Source organism: Micrasema longulum, unplaced genomic scaffold, assembly GCF_059751315.1.
Source record: "Micrasema longulum isolate JH-2025_06_02 unplaced genomic scaffold, ASM5975131v1 h1tg001085l, whole genome shotgun sequence".
NCBI classification, from domain to species: domain Eukaryota; kingdom Metazoa; phylum Arthropoda; class Insecta; order Trichoptera; family Brachycentridae; genus Micrasema; species Micrasema longulum.
The window spans coordinates 562343-583870 of record NW_028278273.1 but is presented as its reverse complement, the minus strand read 5'-3'; the positions used below and the strand labels follow the sequence as shown (position 1 = coordinate 583870).

Genomic DNA, 21528 nt, shown 5'->3' with positions numbered 1-21528 from the left:
TTCCACATTACGATTTATTGGTTTTGTATTTTACTGCCTAATATAAATATTTTTTTATGTATGTTATGTGGTAATCGATTGTGAAATAATTATCTCCGTTGAGCAAATTTTTATGTATTGTTGATTATTCCAATTCAATTTGCTCTCCGAATCTTTCAATCTCGTCCATCATGTAATCCATATCGGAAGTTTTTGCCGGTGGGTGACAACTGAGTACAACCCTGAAGAAGTTCTTATAACCTTTGTGGTCCATAGGAGTATACCCAACCATTAAATTTCCTTCTAGTATCATCTGTTCCTTGATTTTTGGAGCCACCTGAAAAAAAAAACTTTCATCGTGAGTCGTAAGTTAGGTATTTAATAGATTCGTTTTTTCGGCATTTTTACTAACTAATAAGCAGGATTGAGGATAAACTATTTGTTTTTTATATTTATTTATGCTTTATTAAGTTAGTTCACAAATATCTTGGGAACTTACAGGACCTTTGAATAACAAAACTTTTTTTTTTAAATGTTGTATTCAAAAACAGTTTAAATAAATCGTAAAGGGCCAAGTTAAATGAAAAAATACCTCATATATAGAAATAGGTTGTTTTTAAAAAAAGTTATTCAATATTCATATACCGACATAACATATGGCGCATCCTGTATATTTTGTATTTGTAACTAATATGTAAAAGGCACTAAGTGCTGTTTATTTCCATAAAATAATTAAATGAACACGTTAAGTGCATATTTTTGTGCTTAACATATTACAACAGATACGGAGAACATTTTAGTAATATTATGTGCCATGAACTCGCTCGTAAGGGTCTGGGCTCCAGACCCTAACGCCCGTCGTCGTATATTCGTTTCGCAATGTTCCAAGTGTGAACAACATTGTTCTATCCTGGACCCATATTACATTAGGAATTTAAAATTCATAATCATTTTTTAAAAAAATATATTTTTTTAATTTTTTTATTATGGTCTTTTTTACTAGTTTTGCCTAAGCAAGTCTAAACTGTAAGAAATTGCTAGTGGCAATCAGTCCGCCATTTAACTTTGTATACCTTTGTTATTATTTTTGTATACATGACATTGTATATTATGGCTAGTAAAGATTTATTATTATTATTATCTACAAAGTAAAATGAAGTATTCTGTATAAAAAATTTAATATACACGCATTTTTTTTCTAAACATTTTCAATTGCAGGTTAACGACAAAGAAACTAATTTTCATACAAATATACACATTTTCACATATTTCGATTTTACTTTATAGACAGTCAAAGATAACTTTTAACTTCCCATTGTAATTAGGACCCCGAACGGTCGGGGCTGTTCACGGAGCTGGGACAGAACAATCTTGTCATTTCTATTGTTTTGTTCTCGTGAGAACACAGCTTAAAGTTATTTTATCTTATTTTGTCTACTTTATTTATTTTTTTATTTTTTTTATTTTTTTTATTTTATTTATGTATTTTTTTAAATTTATTTTATTTTATCTTATTTAATTTTATTTTATTTTATTTTATTTTATTTTATTTTATTTATTATTTTTTTTTTTTTTAATATTTTTATTATTATTTTTTTATTTTATTATTATTTTGTACGGCTGAATTGCCGTTTATAACAATAAAAAAATAAAAATATTTGGTTTAATTATTTTGAAATAAAACATACATTACTTTTTGCCCAAGATTTAGAAACAAAAATTAAACCCAAAAATTATACAATGAATCAGCAGAAGTTCAAAACAATTTGAAAATCAGATAAAACATAAAATATTTGAAAGTTTTGATATAGCAAGAAAATCAATAAGTACTGTAATGTACTGACATAAAACATAAACATGATTTTTATTATAGAAAATCTATTCACTACGATCTATTGATTTTCGTAAACTCTACATTCTGAACACTAAGTGTAAAATATGATTATTTTATTTGTACTGTACTTGTACCTCGTACTTACTTACACACGAGATTTCGTAGAATAACTTTTAGGTTTTACCATATTATACGAGTATTTATCTTTGATGGCCAGTTAAAGCCGATTATGTAATTTAATGTCGCCATTTTGAAAGTGGAAAAGGCTTATTTATTTTAATTGAATAAAACATACCGCGTGTATTTTATTCCACCATTCTTTATTTCTTTCCTGTCCTCTGAAAGAAGGTGGAATGTACCAGAAGCAAACATTGGTGAACTGAGTTTCGGGGATCACGAGTTCAAAGCCAGGTTTCTTCTTTATATTTTGCAGGAAATATTGTGCAAGTTGCATCGCATTCTCCACGTGCAATCTCAGTCCACTCTCTCCGCGCGCCTTCCACATCAACCAAAGTTTAAATGCGTCAACCTAAAAAAATGTTTGTCAACAATTATCGATTACTGTATCCAGGCGGATGAAGAATACATTTCTGTGTGTGAAGTATATCCTGGTGCTCGATCGCAGATATTTATCACGTCAGTTAAAAGTCCTTAACCGACACTAATCCATAAAAAAAAATTTCGTAATGAGGAACTTTAGCCCGAGGGGAAATTGGATATAAAAATGTTTTCTTCCGCGCTGTAAAAATTAGAGCATTAAATTGTACAGCAAAGTTTCTTGAAAATGTTCGAAAATAATATTTTAATAAAAACGAGTTCGTTTACTTTGAACGACGTCACTAGTTCATATGAATCAACCAATTATAAGAGAGTTTTGCAAGATTTCCGGTTTACTTATAGTCAACGGACCAAAGCGGAAGAGAACTTGAGACGTCACACGCGGAGTAATTTCCGAGTTACAAAACTTTAAAAAATCATAGCGCTGATAATACGTTACACAAGTTTTTTTTATTTTTATATTTACTTAGTTTAATGGTCTATTAACAAATAAATATTTTTAAAAAACTGAACTTCCTCCCTTCAGCATAGACTATTTCATATTCCAATATACAGGACCAACATGCCAATGGTTCTGCCGGTTGGAAGGGCTATATCTATGTCCAACAATATTACTTTGGACATTGACATTTTTTACGTCTCTGAGGAAGTTTTTCGTTATAAGATTCTCTTACTTTTTTAACATATTATTCTCTGGATATTATGTAGACCTATGTCTTATTTTTATCCATACATAATTTTACCTTTTTATTTTCACTATTTCTTTATGTATGAATTAAGAAATTTCATTTTGTAATTTACATATATATGAATAAATGAATAAATCGAAATTAAAATAAATTGAAAATACCGACAAGTGCGGGCATTGTGATTGAGCAGCTGGACGAAAACTTTCGACTCGATGTCTACTTTCAGATACAAATTCTGAATAAGGTAATCGAGTGATGTAGCAGAATATGCATCTTTTTATAATTTCAAACATGTTCAATTTTATGTTACCGGTGAAGATACTTTAAATGTTCGTGCAAATATACTCATTTTCGTACACAAATGTCGATTTTTCTTTGTAGACAGTCGAAGCTAACTCTGTTACCTTTCCATTGTAATCGAGACCCTGGGTACATATTCTGATGGGAAGTTAAAATTTATCTTATTTTATTAATATATTTATTCATTTAGTGTATAATGCAGTGCTCTATGCACTATTAAGTGCGGACAGGGATATGATGATTGATCACTTAGTCAAATCACATAATTAATTACTCTTGTCAGCAGGTTTGGGCTGACCAACCCACTAAATAATAACTGTCAAAAAAAATATGCCTAAAAATATATTACTTATTCTAAACTAGCGGAGAAAAGGAAAAAAAATAATATCAAAAACACATAAAGAGGAGAAAACTTGTTATGTTGTTGGCTGCAGCTACAACGCGTCAGTCGAAATAAATAACAAAGCGCATAAATTCATTTTTAAATATTTTTTTAACGTGTAGACAAAATATACACCTGTAAGATTTTAAAAATATTCGACCGATTTTAATTTGACAGATTAATTTTAAAAATTCGCCGTTTTTTAACAATAATTTTTAATGCGGAAACATACTTATTTTTATATGATTGAACTAAAAATTAAAACATGTATAAAAATGCTCCAGACGACAAATTATTTCAATAATATTTGAAATGACTCACGCGATATTATAGTTTTTGGTTGGTCAAACGGAGTAATTTGTTTATATTATGCCTCTTTTTAAAAATGTTTTGACATTAATACCTGGTGCTCAATTGCGACCATTGTGATTGAGCTACTGAGCAATACGTGAACATATACATTCTTGAATAAATTGTATGGATGTACTACAAAAAAGTATGTTACTACGTAATAAGCACCTTTCTGCCGCATTGCAAACTCTTGTCTCCAGTATCATAAGACACATCGTAAAATTTGTCCTGCTGGAAGAGGTAATTAGCTGAAGCTGAATTAGCGGAGTGAAGTAATCCCCTGTAACGGACCAGGAACATGGAGCACTGTAGTGGTACTCCGAGCATTTTGTGAGGATTCCACGCCATAGAGTCAGCCCTAGAAAAATATGCATCTGTTTATGAGATGACAACTATCGCATCTTCCAGCCGACTATTTTGCCAGATCCTTACACAACTGTATAGCAGTTAGAAGAAGAACGAACATATCGGGTTGTGGTCCTGTGGCTAGTGTCTCGGACTCACGGCTCAGAGGTCCGTGGTTCGAATCCCACTCTACCCCAACTTGATTCCCATTTTCTAATAGTGAGTTATTTACAAATCGTTGAAAATGGCCCTGAAAATGAAATATCTGGGAAAATCACAAGAACGCAAATATTTCTTATCTGAAAAAAATAAAATTGTAGCAAATATCATAAGCAACTTCCATCTAACTGGCCTGATTTTGGGCTGGACTACGACGATACTAGTAGGCGATGCATGGTTTTAAAAAATATCCTTAACATATTACAACAGAAATGGAGAACATTTTAGAGAAGGAAATATGAAAGTATAGTCATTTACAGCGCTAGGATATATCATTGGTATGTAAATTATTCACCATTTTGCCTATGTTTGAACATACGTACTCATTCAATTGTTTCATCTGTTGATTTTTGTTAAATTAAAGAGCTGAAATGAAAGATACATCTGACTGAATTATTTCTCCTACTAAGCAACGCCTTAAAACATTTATAATTTTTATATTTCTTGCAAATATATATGGCGAAAATAAACGGTAACGTTAGACGAGGACGACCAAGGAAGACGTGGCATGATCAGATAAACCAAAATCTTAAGTCCGGTCATGCCAAAAGCAGGCAGAACCGAAGGGCATGTATGACAAGATGTATGCATGTGGAAGAAGCTAGAAATCTATGCCAGGATAGACGTATGTGGCGGTCCATTCTCTCTGCCTACCCCTACGGAAAAATGGCTCGATGGTAGTAGTAGTAGTTAGTGAAGGAAATATGGAAGTCTAGGCATTTACAAGGCTTATCACAGGGTGAAATCAAGTCTTTAATTACAAACATTTGGACTAACTCAAAATATTTTCATTAATCCCATATCCTTAAATATTTAAGCAAAATTTTTTGTTCGTTATGTTTAGTTGTTTAATGCATGTTAAATTTAGGGAATTCTTTATTGAGTGCTATAATACCAATGAGGAACTTCAGCCCTACGGGAAATTGGATACAAAAAATGTTTTCTTACGCGGGGTAAAAATTAGAGCATTAAATTGTAACTCAAAGTTTCTTGAAAATGTACAGAAAAAATAATAAAAAATACTTTGATAAAAACGCACTACTTTAAATGACGTCACTGGTTCATGTGAATCAACCTATGATCTGAGAGCTATGGAAGATTTCCGGTCTGCTTGTCGCTTCTGGACATAGGAAGAACTAAATGAGAATAAGCGGAAATGAACCTCTGACGTTACACGCGGAGTTATTTCAGAAATACAAAACTTTGAAAAATCGTAGCGCCGACAATACGATATAGAAAAATTGAAAAAAAAAATATTTGACTTAGTTTAACAGTCTATTAACAAATATTTTTTTTTTAAAAAAACACTGAACTTCCTCATTGTCCATGCGCTCTGTAGCTGCAGGACGCGTGGTAATCTAGCCCCTATCTGTAATTATTTTCTAAATCAAAACACTCAATTGTAAAGTCTTAATTTTTAAATTCATTAGGAGCCAGAACATCAACAACTCATGCGCTCTCTAACTGCAAGAAGTTTTAAACAATCTGGCTCTTCTGTTCCGACGATTAACTTGAGTTAAAAGCGAAGAACTAAAATCTCAACCGCCCATGTGCTTTGTAGTTGTAAGACGTGTTGGGATGTTTATTGTATGACGCCTTTGGTGTGACTTTAACAAAAATTGCGCTATACACATCATCCTTACTATAATAATAATAATAGTATTTTTTTAATTTTAGGTTTGTCGCATTTTTGTTACAGATTGGTTAAAATTTTATTTTAATAATTCTTACCTTTCAATGCCTTTTAAATTTTTGCGGTATTTATTTGACATTATTAAACTTCCTCCCCAGCACGCCTGTAACAGATCATATTATTGTACTTCGATAAAATTATCAGCTCGGCAAAATAAGCAGGTACTCTCGTTCTATTAAAATGATTATTTATTCTTTGGATATAGTGGTCACATTACAAAAAATCAAATCAAATATTAATGAATCATCAGACTTCTAATTTTCCAACCATTTGCTTTTTCACATTAACCTTTTGCGAAAACTTTTACTGCGTTTACATTTTAATATTTAAGCGAAAGGATTCAAGGAAGGGATTCAAAATCTCTTAAATATTAGAGCAAGGTACCTCAGCACGATTATAAGAAATGTTTTTTTTTCTTAATCGGATACTTACATCGACGTGCATCCAAATACAGAATTCCTGGCAAATATCTGCGATTTCGTCAAATGGGTCAAATGCCCCGAATACAGTGGTGCCGGCTGTTGCATTGACGACCAATGGCACTCCACCATTTTCTTTTGTCGACAAGATGGCTGCCTTCAACTCTGTCGGTATCATGCACCCTCTGGAATCAGTGGTAACTTTTACGACATTGTTTGTACCGAAGCCCAACCAATGCGCTGCCTTTTGCATGGAATAGTGACTCTGAAAAAATAATTATGTATTAGGCGCAGCTTCAGGTACATGGAGCAATGAGTATATGTAGTTACTTGACGCGATAGAATGTGTTCCGGGTTCAAGTGACCGGCCGTTATCATATGAAAATACATAAAAAGCCATGGACGAAAAAAATAAAGGGGGGGTTCTATCTCTTATAAGTAAACAGTTATTAATAAAAATAAAAATTAAATAATTTTAGTGATAGCTCTTACACTTTTTTGAGAAATCTTAAGATTTAAGAAAATCTTTAAAAAAATTAATAATAAAAGAATTACTAAACAAGGAGAGTGAAAAAATACTATAAAATAAGGTAATCTTATAAATAAAGAAGTTTTATAAGACTTCATTGACGCAGTACCCAATTTTGTCAATTTTTAAGAATTTTCTTACATCTTCGGAAGTGAATATAACAAGCCTGGGCAGACTAGCAACACCTTCGGTCTTGACACTCGGATAAGCCTTATATCTGGCCAGTGTTATCCCGTACATGTTAGACATACTTCCACCAGGGCAGAATATTCCATCAGCTCCATGAAACCCAAACAATTGGGTCGAACGGATCAAAACTGCTTGCTCGGCTAAGGTGAACGCCGGAGCAACCTCGTAAGTGTACCTGAGGAAAACCAAATATTCGTAATATATTTTTATGTGCGTAAAAAATAATCCCGCATGCATCGTCAGTATACAAAGAGACGTTTCGATTCGCAATCGAACTTATTGGAATTATGCGTATTATCAAAACGAGGTTATAAAACCAATAAACCTTTTGTTGTTAGCTCCATTATGTGTTTAATTTATGCAATATCCACGCGCTCCACTGAAAATAAAGTGCATTATTATTATTTATCTTGCACATTAATTGAAAATAATTATTTATATTTAATTTTATATAACTAATTATCTATGCAAAGTGTTTATAAACAAAGCACGCAACTACGACTGTATCACACACTTAAAATAAAAATCAATTTAAACCTTCTTAGAAACATTGTTTATAAAATAATAATTAAGCATTATCTAGGCAATAATTGCGCGCTTCCGAAATAGTTATTTAATAATGACAATAAGATATTACTTTTATGAGAGTAAACAGTTAGTTGTTTACTAGAGTAAATGTTCAATGGTAGGTACCTACATGTTGCACAAACTAATATATTGTAAATATTATACAGGTGGCCAGACCCAGGATCGAAAAAGTGGTGATAGAACACCCTTCTGTCAAATAAAACTCAGCCATGTTCAGTAAAATGCTTACCATTTTCGAGATATTATTATTTTACGGTTTTTTCCCTTGATTTCGCTTTAGTTACCTAAATAAATAATAATTTCATTTTTTTCTTTATTTATAGTAATAAAGTATCAAATAAATTGCTTAATCACAGAAATAAAAAAAAGTATTGTTTCCATTATTCGTTGCTCATCACTATTCATGTTTCTACCTTTCATTTATCAACTTATTTGAATTAATAATCTCATCAAATTATTTTAAGTAGGCCTCGTGGTGCAGTGGTCAGCGAGTTTGCTTACCATGCAAGAGGTCTCGGTTTCGATTTCCGACATAGTTGACATTAAATATTAATTGAAAAAGGTATTTTTACAAAATAATACTTCATAGTCCCTGGACTGGCACCTGAAGCGTAAGACTGATAACAGTAACAAAAATGATCGAGATACGCTGCGATTGATGTACCAACGCAGTGACTTATGCACTATTAGGTGCGGAAAAGGAACGGTTATTTTATTATTTTTATTTAATTTATTTATGTTTATTGTTGTGCACACAGCGCTATATTGGTAAAATACATTTTTTTTTTAAAACATAACACAGCAACAATAACGTACACAACACATTATAATATAATATAATTTCTAAACAGGACAACAAAATTATGTAATTATTTATTTAAAAAAATATATAAGTAATTAGCATATGTCAACATAAAGTTAGAATAAAAAAGCAATTAAAAAGAGTTCGCTTGTTCTGATCCGATTATGCGAGTCGTATGAATATATATTTTCCTGAAAAAAATAAAAGACCTGAAAGTTTTTAGAGTCCTGAAAATTTTCGTTCTGTCCTCCCTGCGCCGGGGGGCGTTCTACCCCTCATGAGGTTTGGTACCTGCGTCCGTACAGGAAAATGTTACCTACCTAAAAATCCCAATGGGCGCTTAATCGGATCAGTTCAAGGCGAATTTATTGTAAATATTTTGATTCCAATTTCTCCGCGATCGCGATATATCGATTGATTTTCGTGATCGAATAAAAAAATGCCTTTCCCTTCTTTTACCCGTCTGATCTCCTTCTGGGTTTAGCAATTCTCTTCAATATTTTCCAAACCTTAGGAATCACAGACACCTACATGTATACAAAACCCGAATTTTTTTAATGCGCGCGAATATTCAAATGATGGCTCCGCCACAAAACAGGAACAACTTAAAACAAAATGAAAAATTCGAATAGGAATTTCTCACGGGTGAAGTGCAGGCACCGGATTTTCAAAGGAAAAAATTATAATTTTGTATATGATAAAGGAAAAATGTCATTTTTTGCAATTGGCGTCCAATACAATACGATTTTTCTAAACTTTTGTCTCCCATTTTACATTTGTAAATATTGTATGTTTCTGGCTAATATTACCAAGAATGGTAAAAGCTATAATAAAAGCGAAGCGTTCGTCCAAAGATCACTGATCGTATAATCTTTAAACTAATCACTATCGCTGTCACCAGTTGGAGGCTGCAATTATTGCAAAGCGAGGGTAAGTTTTGATTTTATTAATAATTAATTTAAATGCGTGATTACAAGAAAAAAATTATGAACAGTGCTGTTTTTGACATTTAATCATATATTAAAAACAAATCGTAGCTGCAACGACAAAAGTTTAATATAATTTATAATTTTTATTATGTATTAATTTCTGAAATATTTTTTTCTTCATACTTATGTCAAATGTATATTAAAAAATTACAACAGAGATGGAGAAAATTTTAGAGAAGGCAATATAAAAGTCTATGCATTCACAGGGTTTATGACCTGTCTTTGGCTGGTTTAAGTGGCCACTTTACACACTGTGTAACGTTCACAATGTTTGAACATCTATATTTCTTCAAATTTTTCATATTTTGAGTGTGAAGTCAAAGAGCTGAAACCTTTATTGTTGTGAAGAGATTAAATTGATCTAATTATTTCACATACTAGGCAACGCCTAAAAACAATTTTCCATTTTTTAAACTTCTTCTTGGACCAGTTGGCTTTATTACAATATTTTGAATTTGTCCAGATGTTTGTAGACAAAATACTGATATCCCTAGGGAGTCAAATTAAAATAGAGATGGAGAAAATTTTAGAGAAGAAAATATGTAAGTCTAGGCATTCACAGGACTTATGACCTGTCGTTGGCTGGTTTAAGTGGCCACTTTCCACACAGCGTAATATTCACCATTCAATTTTGAAGGAAATTTATGCCGTTTATGTAAAAATAAATAAATGATTTGTAAATGCATGTCGACCTCGTGATGTAATGGTCAGCGCGTTTGCCTACCATGCAAGAGGTCTCGGGTTCGATTCCCGACATGGTTGATATGAAATATTTATTTAAAAAGCGTGTTTTTACACTAGAATATTTTATAGTCCCTGGACTGGTATCTTAAGCTGATCTGAACTGATCATCTTACCTTCATGTAACAAAAAATGATCAATATGCGATTGGTGTACCAATGCAGTGCCCTATGCACCATGAGGTGCGGAAAGGGTGTGATGAAATACATGTAGCTTGTTTTTAGACGATGTTATCATATTTTGGTGAAAAGTCCTAATGAAGGGAAAAAACACATTTGTTGGCGTGAGACGCGATGGGCATCCGATTGAGCTTGCAATTCCCAAATGGATAAAAAAATGTTTGCCTATAATATTTGATGTGTTTTCTTGAACTGTTTGTTACCTGGGCCCCGATTACAATGGGAAGTTAACAGAGTTATCTTCGACTGTCTATAAAGAAAAATCTATATTTGTGTACGAATATGAGTACATTTGCATAAAATTTTTAATTATCTTCATCAGTAACCTCTAATTTAACATATTTAAAAGAAAAAAATGTGTGCATATTCTGCTTTTCATTTTCATAAAAAAAACTTTGTAGATAAAATTGAAGATAAATTTGAAGATAAATGTTAACTTCCCATTGTAATCGGAGCCCCGATGTCAAAGACTAATCATTTTACCTTTATGTTGGCATTCTTCTCTTTTACCTGCACGAAAAATTCTCGGACTGTCACTTTCCGTTTTTCATATTGAAAAATGTAAATTAGTTCCAGAACTACTCGTTTTTGCATTAAATCAACAAAATTAGTAGACTTCTCATGTAGTACGCATATGTGGGTATTTTGAATACATACTTACATGTCGTTTAGTAAAAATATTATGGTGTGAAGTAATTCTAATCGGCATACCAAATACGAGAAATTGGATACAAAAATTGTACGACGAAGTTTTTATAAAAAATTATATTATAAAATGTATTAAAATTATTTGTCTGCCTCGTGGGGTAATGGTCATCGCGTTTTCTTACCATGCAGGAAATGTCGGGTTCGATTCCCGACATGGAATATTAATTTGAAAATGTGTTTTTACGCTAGGATGTTTCATACTTCCTGGACTGGCACCTGAAGTGTAAGATTTATCATCTTACCTTCATGTAACAAAATGATCAAGATACGCTGAGGTAGGTGTACCAATGCAGTGCCCTATACACCATTAGGTGCGGAAAGGGGAATTATGAATGATAATGATAAAAAAATACTAAAAATAGTTTTAATAATAATTATCTACTTTGAAACATCACAAGTTCGTCGTCATGTGTTGTGATAGATTTCCAATTTCTGGGTGGCCATTTTTTTTAGCGTAAAGTGTATTTTGACAATTACGGGATTCTTCTTTTAAATGTTAGCACAACTCACCGACGACAACTCGCGACGTCACGGGTGGAGTAATTTCAAAATTACGAAACTTTAAAAAATCATAGCGATGATAATACGATGCATGAAAATATTTTCAAAAATTTGGTTAGTAGATAGTCTATTAACAAATAAAAAATATTTTCAAAAAACCACTGAACTTCCTCAGTATTCCATTGCTCCAGCAACGTCGCCAGACTGTTTGTTCCCCAGGCGCGTTTTAAAATTAACATTTCATTCAATACTGATTTGGGTATTTCTAAACGCTTACTGGCTGGTGTTAAGGGCTTCCGTTATCCAGGATCCTGCCAGGGCGTAATTGTCCACTCCAGCAAACAACTGGTTGTGGAAATTTCGATGGCCAGTTTTGACGCTGTATTTTACGACCGATTTACAAATCTCACGAAGGTGCTGATCATCGCGAGGTTCGTTTGAATCTTCAAGTGACAGCTTCAGGATTTTCTGAAAACAAGTATTAGATTACACAAAATGATGAATATCATGTAATCATTAAATTATTCAATGTTTTAGTGGACACCACAGACTGGACTGTCCAATCCGAAAAACTAGAATAAAATTATTGTTTTTTTTTTCGGATAAACGAGAACAAAAAAATTCAGTGTTGTCTAAGAACTACCTGACATTTTGCAGGGAACGTCTGTATTTTATTATTAAAACAACTGTCTTTAAAATTTCATGTAAATAAAGAGATTTTTTTAAATATTAATATTTTATTTAATTATTATTTTTTTTATTAGTTTTTTGTTTGTTTTTGGAATTCGAACTGTTAGTTGCAAATTAAAAAAAAATAAAATTATTTACCTTTTGTCATATATTATTTTATATCTTATATATTTTTTTCTTATCATTGTTTTAAATTTTTTAGCTTGTTCATAAGTGTTTTTAGTATTTTACTTTTGTTATTTTTTTTTTATAATAACGTATTACTATAATTTTTTATAATAATATATTTTAGTGTTTACGTTTTTATTTAATTTTACAATACGCCCAAGGGGCGATTACAAAAAAATATACAGGTAAGTACAAACATACTAAATAATAATTTAAAAAAATAAACAACCCTTTATTTTGTATACACGTAGAAACAAAAAAGCATGCTGCAATGCAAAATAAAAAGTGAAACTTTGCTTAATAAAAAATAAAAAATATGGACATAAGAAAAATGTTGGAATTAAAAAAAGCAAATTGTAAAGAATTTTAACAAAAAAATTGGTATTAATGTTAAAAACAAATAATAAAAATTAGTTTACAGTAAGTATATATATGATAATAATATAATATACGGTACACTAAAATATGATATATATTATAAATGTAGCTTTAAAACGGGTATTTTTGTATCTACTGAAGCTGCTAGGAATATTTTCTTGCAATTCAATTCGATGTCAAATACTTATTTTGTTTTTATGTTGTATTGCATGTATTTACATTATTTTTTCCCAATAAACGCCCTATTTCGGCACTCAAACTCAATGATTATACTGTAAATACTAAATACCCAACAAAATCAAGACATGGATATTTCTAAAATAAACTCTATTCACACCTTATTCATAAAGGTCTAACTCCGTTTTTTGGGTATTATAATTTGTTCAAACAAATAGGAATAGTTTTTGGCCAGCATACTTTCAGTGTACATAATGTTTGTACATTTTTTTAATGCGCTGGTACCCACTAACATAATCCGATCCCGTTCACCCGCATACATTATGCATTCTCATCACTTCCTATGTTATAGTCGGGACCATACATGCAATGTTATATATTGAGTTATTGTGTTCAAAATATAACGCGGGTACCCAGTTGCTTTAGGACTGGGGAGTATGTACGTAGGTATAAAATTTTATACATATGTACTACAGAACAAATATCCACTTCATTGCAAAAATTAAAACAATGAAATATGATATCTAGCCAAATGAATGGGGAATTAAAAAGGAAAATCATTCCTATTGAAAAACACTACCTACGTAATTTGTGTTTATTGAAATTAATTGAAGTGTTTCTATATTAACAGGACTTGTCCAGATTTCGAAAAAATCTCTTTTTAAATCAGATTTCAGTTGTAATTTTTTTTTAATATGTTCCATTATACCTGTATGTAAAGATTATGATTCTTTTAATACGGCCTCGATGACGATTGGAAGGTTAAATGGTATTATTATTATTATTATGGATAACTTATATGGCGCCATTTTCGTAATAGGGCCTCAAGGGCGCTTTACATAGTGATTCTATTGTTAAATAAATTCAATTTAAGCTTTTAAATTTGTAATTTAATTAAAACGATTTATTCAAATGATTTAGAGAAACAAGTGGATTTTAAGTTTTTTCCGAAACATCACTTCACTTTCACAGCCTCGCACCTCTGCTAGGAGAGCATTCCATGCCATAGGGCCTGCGACCGCAAATGCTCGTTCACCAAATTTAGTGCACTGTTTGCGTAGAGGTATAATAACTCTTCCTCTCCCCGTAGACGTAGCTGATCTGAGCGTGAGACGCCTGTCAGCTAGTTCATCTGGAATGCATAGTTCCCTTAGATATTCCGGAGCAGAGTTGTGCAGTGACTTATGCATAAGTCAACAGAGTTTGTATTCGACCCTCTGTGGAAAACGTAGCCCGTGTAGTTCCCGAAGTACTGGAGTGATATGACTGAACTTAGAGATTCCGAAAATAAGTCTCGCTGCAGCATTTAGTACAGATTGTATAATCAACTCTTAATGTCAACCCAAATATTGAAATATTATTTGCATTATGTTTTTTTCGGTAACATGATTGGCACTATAAAACTGAGGTTGGCATATCGAAATAGAAAATTTGTTTCGACTTTACCGACGAACATCGTTCAATCAATAACAATCCATATATAAAATACTCAAAGAACCGTCCTATTGTAATCAAGAAAATTTGGATGTTTGTGCTGAGATATAAAATGTGTTTTTGAATTATGGTTTTATTTGTCAAATTAATATATCATTGATGCTGAAGAGTGCACTCCAATTATTATATCAATTTATTTGATACGTCATAAGAATACAATATATAATTAAATTAACAATGTATTCCTCACTGGGAAAATTAGTGCCGAGAAAGACATTTTACAATATTTAAGTTTAGTTTGATTTATGATTTTTTTAAACAGAGAACCGTTTTCGAACAGACTTTTTTTACATAAATGTATAATAAATAATTGATTTTAAATTTAAACATATATATTGCAAATTTTATCTTAGTTTAGGGGTTTGAACTGTCAGTAGGGTCGCAGTGAGTCACATCTTGCTGGAAGGTGTGATTGTATAAAATAGAGCGAACGCCCAGTTGCGTTCCACCGGCAACACTACTGACCAATCCAACTTGGTAGCGTCCATGTCGCGAACCCTGGGCAATGGGATCACACTCATAACGGTGTGATAACAGCAGATAACGAGAGGATGTAAGGCGAGTTTCTGGCGCCTCAAAACCAAAACCAACCAGCTAAGGGAAGGTAACCCCGACAGAAAAATCCACCAGAGAAGGCAACGGGAAACCACTTTGGTCATCTTTGCCCAGGAATCACTATGGCGAATACATCCAATAAGCAGTTGTCCTGGTTGCGGAATATAAGAGTAGCGCAGGACCGAGATGCCGGCAACGTCGCGTCGGAGGGACCTGACAAGGCAGCGCAAGAAGAAGAAGAAGAAGAAGTAGGTGGATTGTATTATATCTTGATCATAGTTTCTAGGTTAATTTCATTGTCATATATTTCTTAATTTTGTTTTCTGCTTGTATTTGGAGTATTTTGATATGTCCTAAACATTCTTTGGCAGACTATTGAAGGATTTAGGTATAAGATATAAATGGGAACATTGCCCATATTAAGTTTTCATTCTTGATACCGGATGCAGTTCTTCAATAACTTCCATAAATTAATGCACTTAATTACCATTAAATGCGATCAAGGTACCTTCATGATTTTTTATGAGAAAAAAATAATGTTTCATATCTGTTTTTACAGGCTTGATGTTTATGCATTTGTATTTCCCTTTACATTGTTAACAACTATGACATTGGAAATTTATGTGTCGACCAAAATAATTAAAGAACTAATGAGGAAGCTCAGTCCTCCGGAAAATTCAATATATTTTGTTTACGTGTGGTAAAAATAAGAGCATTCATTGTACCGCGAAGTTTCTTGAAAATGTGAAGATATTAATAAAAAAACTCATTTTAACGACGTCACCGGTTCTCTCGAATCGACCAATGATAGTGTTGTGATAGGTATCCGGTATTAGGGAAGCTAATTCACCAATCAGCAGATTTCACCGAATAGAACTTATGACTTCACACGCGTAGTAATTTCAAAATTTAAAAATTTAAAAAAATCATAATACGTTACGATGATATGAAAAAACCTCTGAACTTCCTCACTATTACGTCGTTTCTTTGTAGGGGTAGGCCATGAAAAAAGCCATACCAATTCCTTCACATCCATGCATACTCGCCAATTAATTAAAATTTTATATGATTTGTTAAACTTGGGAGACTTAGGTCAAGCAATGTCTTTCTTGATATTCTTCGGCTTCTATTGGCACAATATTCGCACCCGAACTATTTTTCATCATTTACTTCGTAGGTATGTTTTAATTCGGTTATAAAAAAATAAAAATAAACATTTCAAAGCTATGAAATCCACATAACACATAAATCAATACCCAATCAAAGAAAAAATATTAGAAATCTTCGTATTGTATCTAAGACGAACACATTTTTTTGACAATTCTTATTTTGATGGATCAATAATTATGAAGTTTTAGATATATTTAAAATCATATAACTTTGTTTTTTTTATGTACCGCTTTATTTTTTTATAATTTAATAATGAAATAGTTTTGGCAAAAACAGCATGCTTCCTTCAAGGTTAATTACATACTAACTTTATATGTATAAAATTTACACAGTGAGGGTAGAGTGGGTGTGGCTGAGGGAGAAGAGAGGGGTAGAAACTGGGGGTTTGTGTGTGCATTTAGAGCAGTGGTGTCCAACCGGTAGTTCGCGGGCGCCTGGTAGCTCGCGACTTATATTTTAGGCACCCGCAAACAAAAAGATTGACAGAAGAATACTTAATATCGAATCGCTAAGTTTATGTTGTAATTTTTGACATCTGAAAATACATGTGTTTTATCAATAAAGCGAAAGTCGAGCTGAAAATAATTACACCCCGTAGTGATATGGCACTAAAAAGTACTGTTAACGAAAATGATGCAGTTTTTAAGGTCATGGACCCAATCAATTATAAAAACATACTCAAAGCGTTTTTTGGGTCCACATATTTATGTGAACAGGCTTTCTCACAATCAAAAATAATAAAAAACAAATACAGAAACATGTTGACTGACAAGCATATAAATAAACAACATGATTTTGGCATGCACATCAGAGCAACCAGATTTTAGGAAGTTATCCGAAAATGTTAATAGTCAAATATCACATTAAATTTATTTTTGCTGGATGTTTTCTGTATATAAAACGAATGTGCTTTATTATGAAAGTTCTTTTATTTTACCTAACTGTATAAATTTATTTCATTCATCATATTAAGTATATTCATAAATATCAGTTGGTAGAAAACATCATCTGTAGCACTAACTATGCACAACACTTTTTCCTCTATCGTTCTTGCTCTAACTATAATGCTTTTTTTCGTCTATTGATATATTTAATACGCCCCTTAATTTATTTAAAAATAAATTAAGACTGATTATTTCTGGCTGTGATACGATCCCACTTGCTATTTAATGATGCTCACACTTACACATACCTGAACACTTACTCTCTATACACTTACTCTCATACAAATACACATAAACACACCCTTTTGTTGTACCACAATTTAGTATGTATGATTTTTATTTAGAAACTTCGCTAGTCTGTCCTTAAACCGTATATTTTTAAAGTTATTACATCATTGTCGACTGTTTGTTTCTGTAAAATAAATAAATAAATAAATAATGTAGGAAGAGTAAAACGAGCCTTAAACAGATAAGATTGAAGTTAAACTGGGCGGTGCCCGCGAAGATGGCAATGGTTTCAAGGTAGCTCTTGGTGCAAATTCGGTTGGACACCACTGATTTAGAGAGAGAGAACATATTCAAAAAAGGACTATTGAATAAATTTATTTGATTTTTAATAATACTTCAATTGCTATTTACAAATTGTTTTTAATGGTTGGGATGAAAGTAGGCTGAATGCTGTCGAAATGCTCATTTCCTCGGGCGAATGTGTGGTAAAACCGATAGATGCACAAATGTTAAGATTTGTACATTATGTAAGACTGAGATAAGCATTATCTAGAAAGTCAAGAAAGAAGCTCTGCGCTGGTTTGGACATGTAGAGCGAATGGCCAGCGAAAGAACAGCTAAAATATTTACAATGCGAATGTTGATGGATGCAGAAATAGAGGAAAACCTTCTCCCTTTTATGAACTTTTTATTTAATATTTATATTTTCATATATTTATTTTTTTAGAATTTGATAATTTTTTCCCCTCTCCTGCATTCAAAATAAATTAATGTGAAATCTGTAATTGGTCTTACTTTTTTAATTGTTCTTGTATTTATATAAAGACTGTATGATTTCCTTAATAAATAATAAATAAAATAAATAAAGACCGAGAATGACAAAGCATGATCAAATCCAAAAAAACTAGAAGATGGACATGTCAAAAGTCGGAATAATCGGCGCACATGCATGAGAACATGTATGAATGTAGAGGAAGCGGAGTTCTGTATGCAAAGATAGAGTGATACCTGCCTACCCTTACAGAGAAACGGCGTGATGGTTTGTAGTTGTTGTTATTTACAGCCTTTCTTATTTCTAATATTTCGATACAATCTTTTTTTTTAAAGTCGTTAAATTTTAATATATTGAATAATAATGTTCCATAAAGTAAGTGCTTCAAACGTTAAAATATACAAAGTTTTCGATTTCCATTTTTCTTTATTATTTAATTATATGTATATACTCTAAGCCTTTTCTATTCTGCCGTCATAAGGAAGAAGGACGCATCTAACTTTTTTTCGAAAATGAGTTAATACATATTCGGAATCAGGAAAAAAATACGCATCTACTAAAAATACATATATCTTCCTAAAATAACCACAACCCTATTATTTTCACTAATAAATTAGACTTAACTGCAAAAAGTCTTGAATATTACCAAATATAAAAGGCTGCTTTGACTTATAAAATTATTGTAAAATACCGATTAAAATACTTATTTGTTCTTCTATTCCGTTTTTAAAAATATCTTAAATGAATGTACCTACTCGTATTCAATTAAATTTAAGATCTGCTGGTAATTTCGAAGTCAATTGATTATTAGGTCGGCGTTACCAGTTTGAAAAGCAGTAAATGGCCAGTAACGTCTATTTTATTTAGTTGAGTAGAATCTGTTGGCATATTAACACTAAAAAAGAATAACATTTACTTAATTACTAAATAAAAAGGGCGTTTCTAGCCAGAAACGTCTTTTCTTTGCAGTATAACATTTTTTTTTTTACTAAAAAGAAAATCAAAATGAAAATTTAAAAGTATATAACGTAAACTTTATTGAAATAAATATGTATATTCCGTTATGGCAAACCATAATTCATACTGTCGCATAATAATATATTTAATTTTTGTAGTATTTTTCACACAGCGAATTTTTCAATTTCCGAGTTCCAAAATATTTTCTCCGTTTTTCGTTTTATGTAGAAATATCTTTCTTTTTTATGACGGCAGTATTAAAATGTATAGTTTTTATTTGAAAACAATATTCATACCAAAAAAGCAAATAAAGCATCCAAATTCAACAATGATTTTAATAGCTTTAGGCATAGAATTATCTATTCTTAATTCTATAGCGTTAGAATTGAATGCATCAAATTAATTTTTAGTCTGAAAAATGCTCTTATGTAATTTATAATTAAAATTTTGTATTTTTATATAACATCTACAATCTACATCCGCTTTACAATCTAAGTTATATTATGTATTTTTATTTACAGCGCCCAGCGATCTGATAAACACAGAGTTTTCTGATAAAGTTTAAATCTGTAGATAAAATACCCACGGTGTAATTTATGATTTTACTGACTATATTTTTCTCAGAGTAATAAGAATTTCTCCCACACCAATAAATGAGGTTTCAGCTCTTTTATTTCTTAAAACACATGAGAAGACTTCATTTATTTATTATTATAACTAACGACCGTAGCCAATTTGTACAAAATTAGAGTTAAATATAATTGAAATAAAACGCAGTTAATTGTTATGGTTAAACTCAATAAAATTAATGTATAGTCAATGAAAAGAATAAAAGATTTATAGTAAAACAGTGAAATATAGAAGAAAAGTAGTAAATAAAAGATGCATTTTAGGTTTGTAAATCTAACATAGGCACACATTATTAGGCACTATATTATTAGTTGAATGCCATGTGGATTTAAACATAGCTATAATGACGAATGTTACACAATGTGTAAAGTGGTCACGTAAACCAGCCAATATAATGAGCCCTTTAAATGCCTAGACTTCCACGTTCTCTTTATAAAAATGTTTTCACTCTTTGTTGTAACAAATTGAGATATTAATAACTTCTTAGGGACAAAATCCAGCCTGTTTGGACATACTCAAATCATTGTTGGTGTCAATAACATTAAACATAAGATCATTTGGTAGGTAAAAAATACAGAAAAAAAAACAAAAGAAAATGAAATAAAACTGCACAAATATATTAAATTATTAAAATAACAACAAAATAACACTCAGGAAAAGAAAATTAAAAAGATGAATCAAAATGTTAAGTTAAGAACTTTTTTTATAAAATATTGAGTTTTGTTCCTTAGATATACATATAAATAAATTGATTGCACGTATATTAAATTAAGGTAGATAATAAATATATAACTATATATTATGCAGTTATTAACAAGATGTGATATGATAAAATTGTTAAATATCTTACTTCCAGAGCTAAAGGATGTTCGAACTCCACTATCGGCACATCACTGGATTTGAATACCCCTCCATCTTTTAATATTTCGAATACTGATTCTAAAAATGAAACACCGTCCCTATCCATTTTGATCAACCAGAATAATATTGTATTTTCGACTTAGTATCTGATAAGAATAAAAATGGAATATATTTACACCTGGTGTCCGCGATGTCTTGTGCGTATATGGTGCCTGTTTTGCATCAGTCTGAAATGCCAGGCGTTCTGTCAATTATTGTTTGTCGTGCGTGACATAATACCTAATAATAATAGTATGTACCTACACACATATAGAATGACAGATCTATAGCATGGTAATGAGTAAATACTGTTTAGGTTTGCTACTTGACTGTAGTGGTAGTGGTAATGAGTTTATGTGTTATATGTACGTTTTAAAAATAACATTTTTTTTAAATTATGGTAGTATGTATGTATAATATACAACAACAAATTTGTATTATGTGTCTCTAAAATTAATATAAAAAATCGA

The 21528-nt window shown here is 31.4% G+C and overlaps 1 protein-coding gene across 1 annotated transcript; it reads right to left on the bottom strand.

The window, feature by feature from the left end:
- On the bottom strand, positions 1-21265 carry LOC148277087 (acidic amino acid decarboxylase GADL1). The gene is made up of 8 exons (XM_088233347.1): positions 21009-21265; positions 12273-12463; positions 7440-7662; positions 6783-7034; positions 6389-6453; positions 4262-4451; positions 2109-2342; positions 1-316 (listed from the first exon to the last, which is right to left on the bottom strand). Exons 1-8 carry the CDS (start codon positions 21123-21125, stop codon positions 125-127), a joined length of 1464 nt encoding a protein of 487 aa, XP_088089473.1. The 5' UTR covers positions 21126-21265; the 3' UTR covers positions 1-124.
- Between the last annotated feature and the right edge of the window lie 263 nt (positions 21266-21528).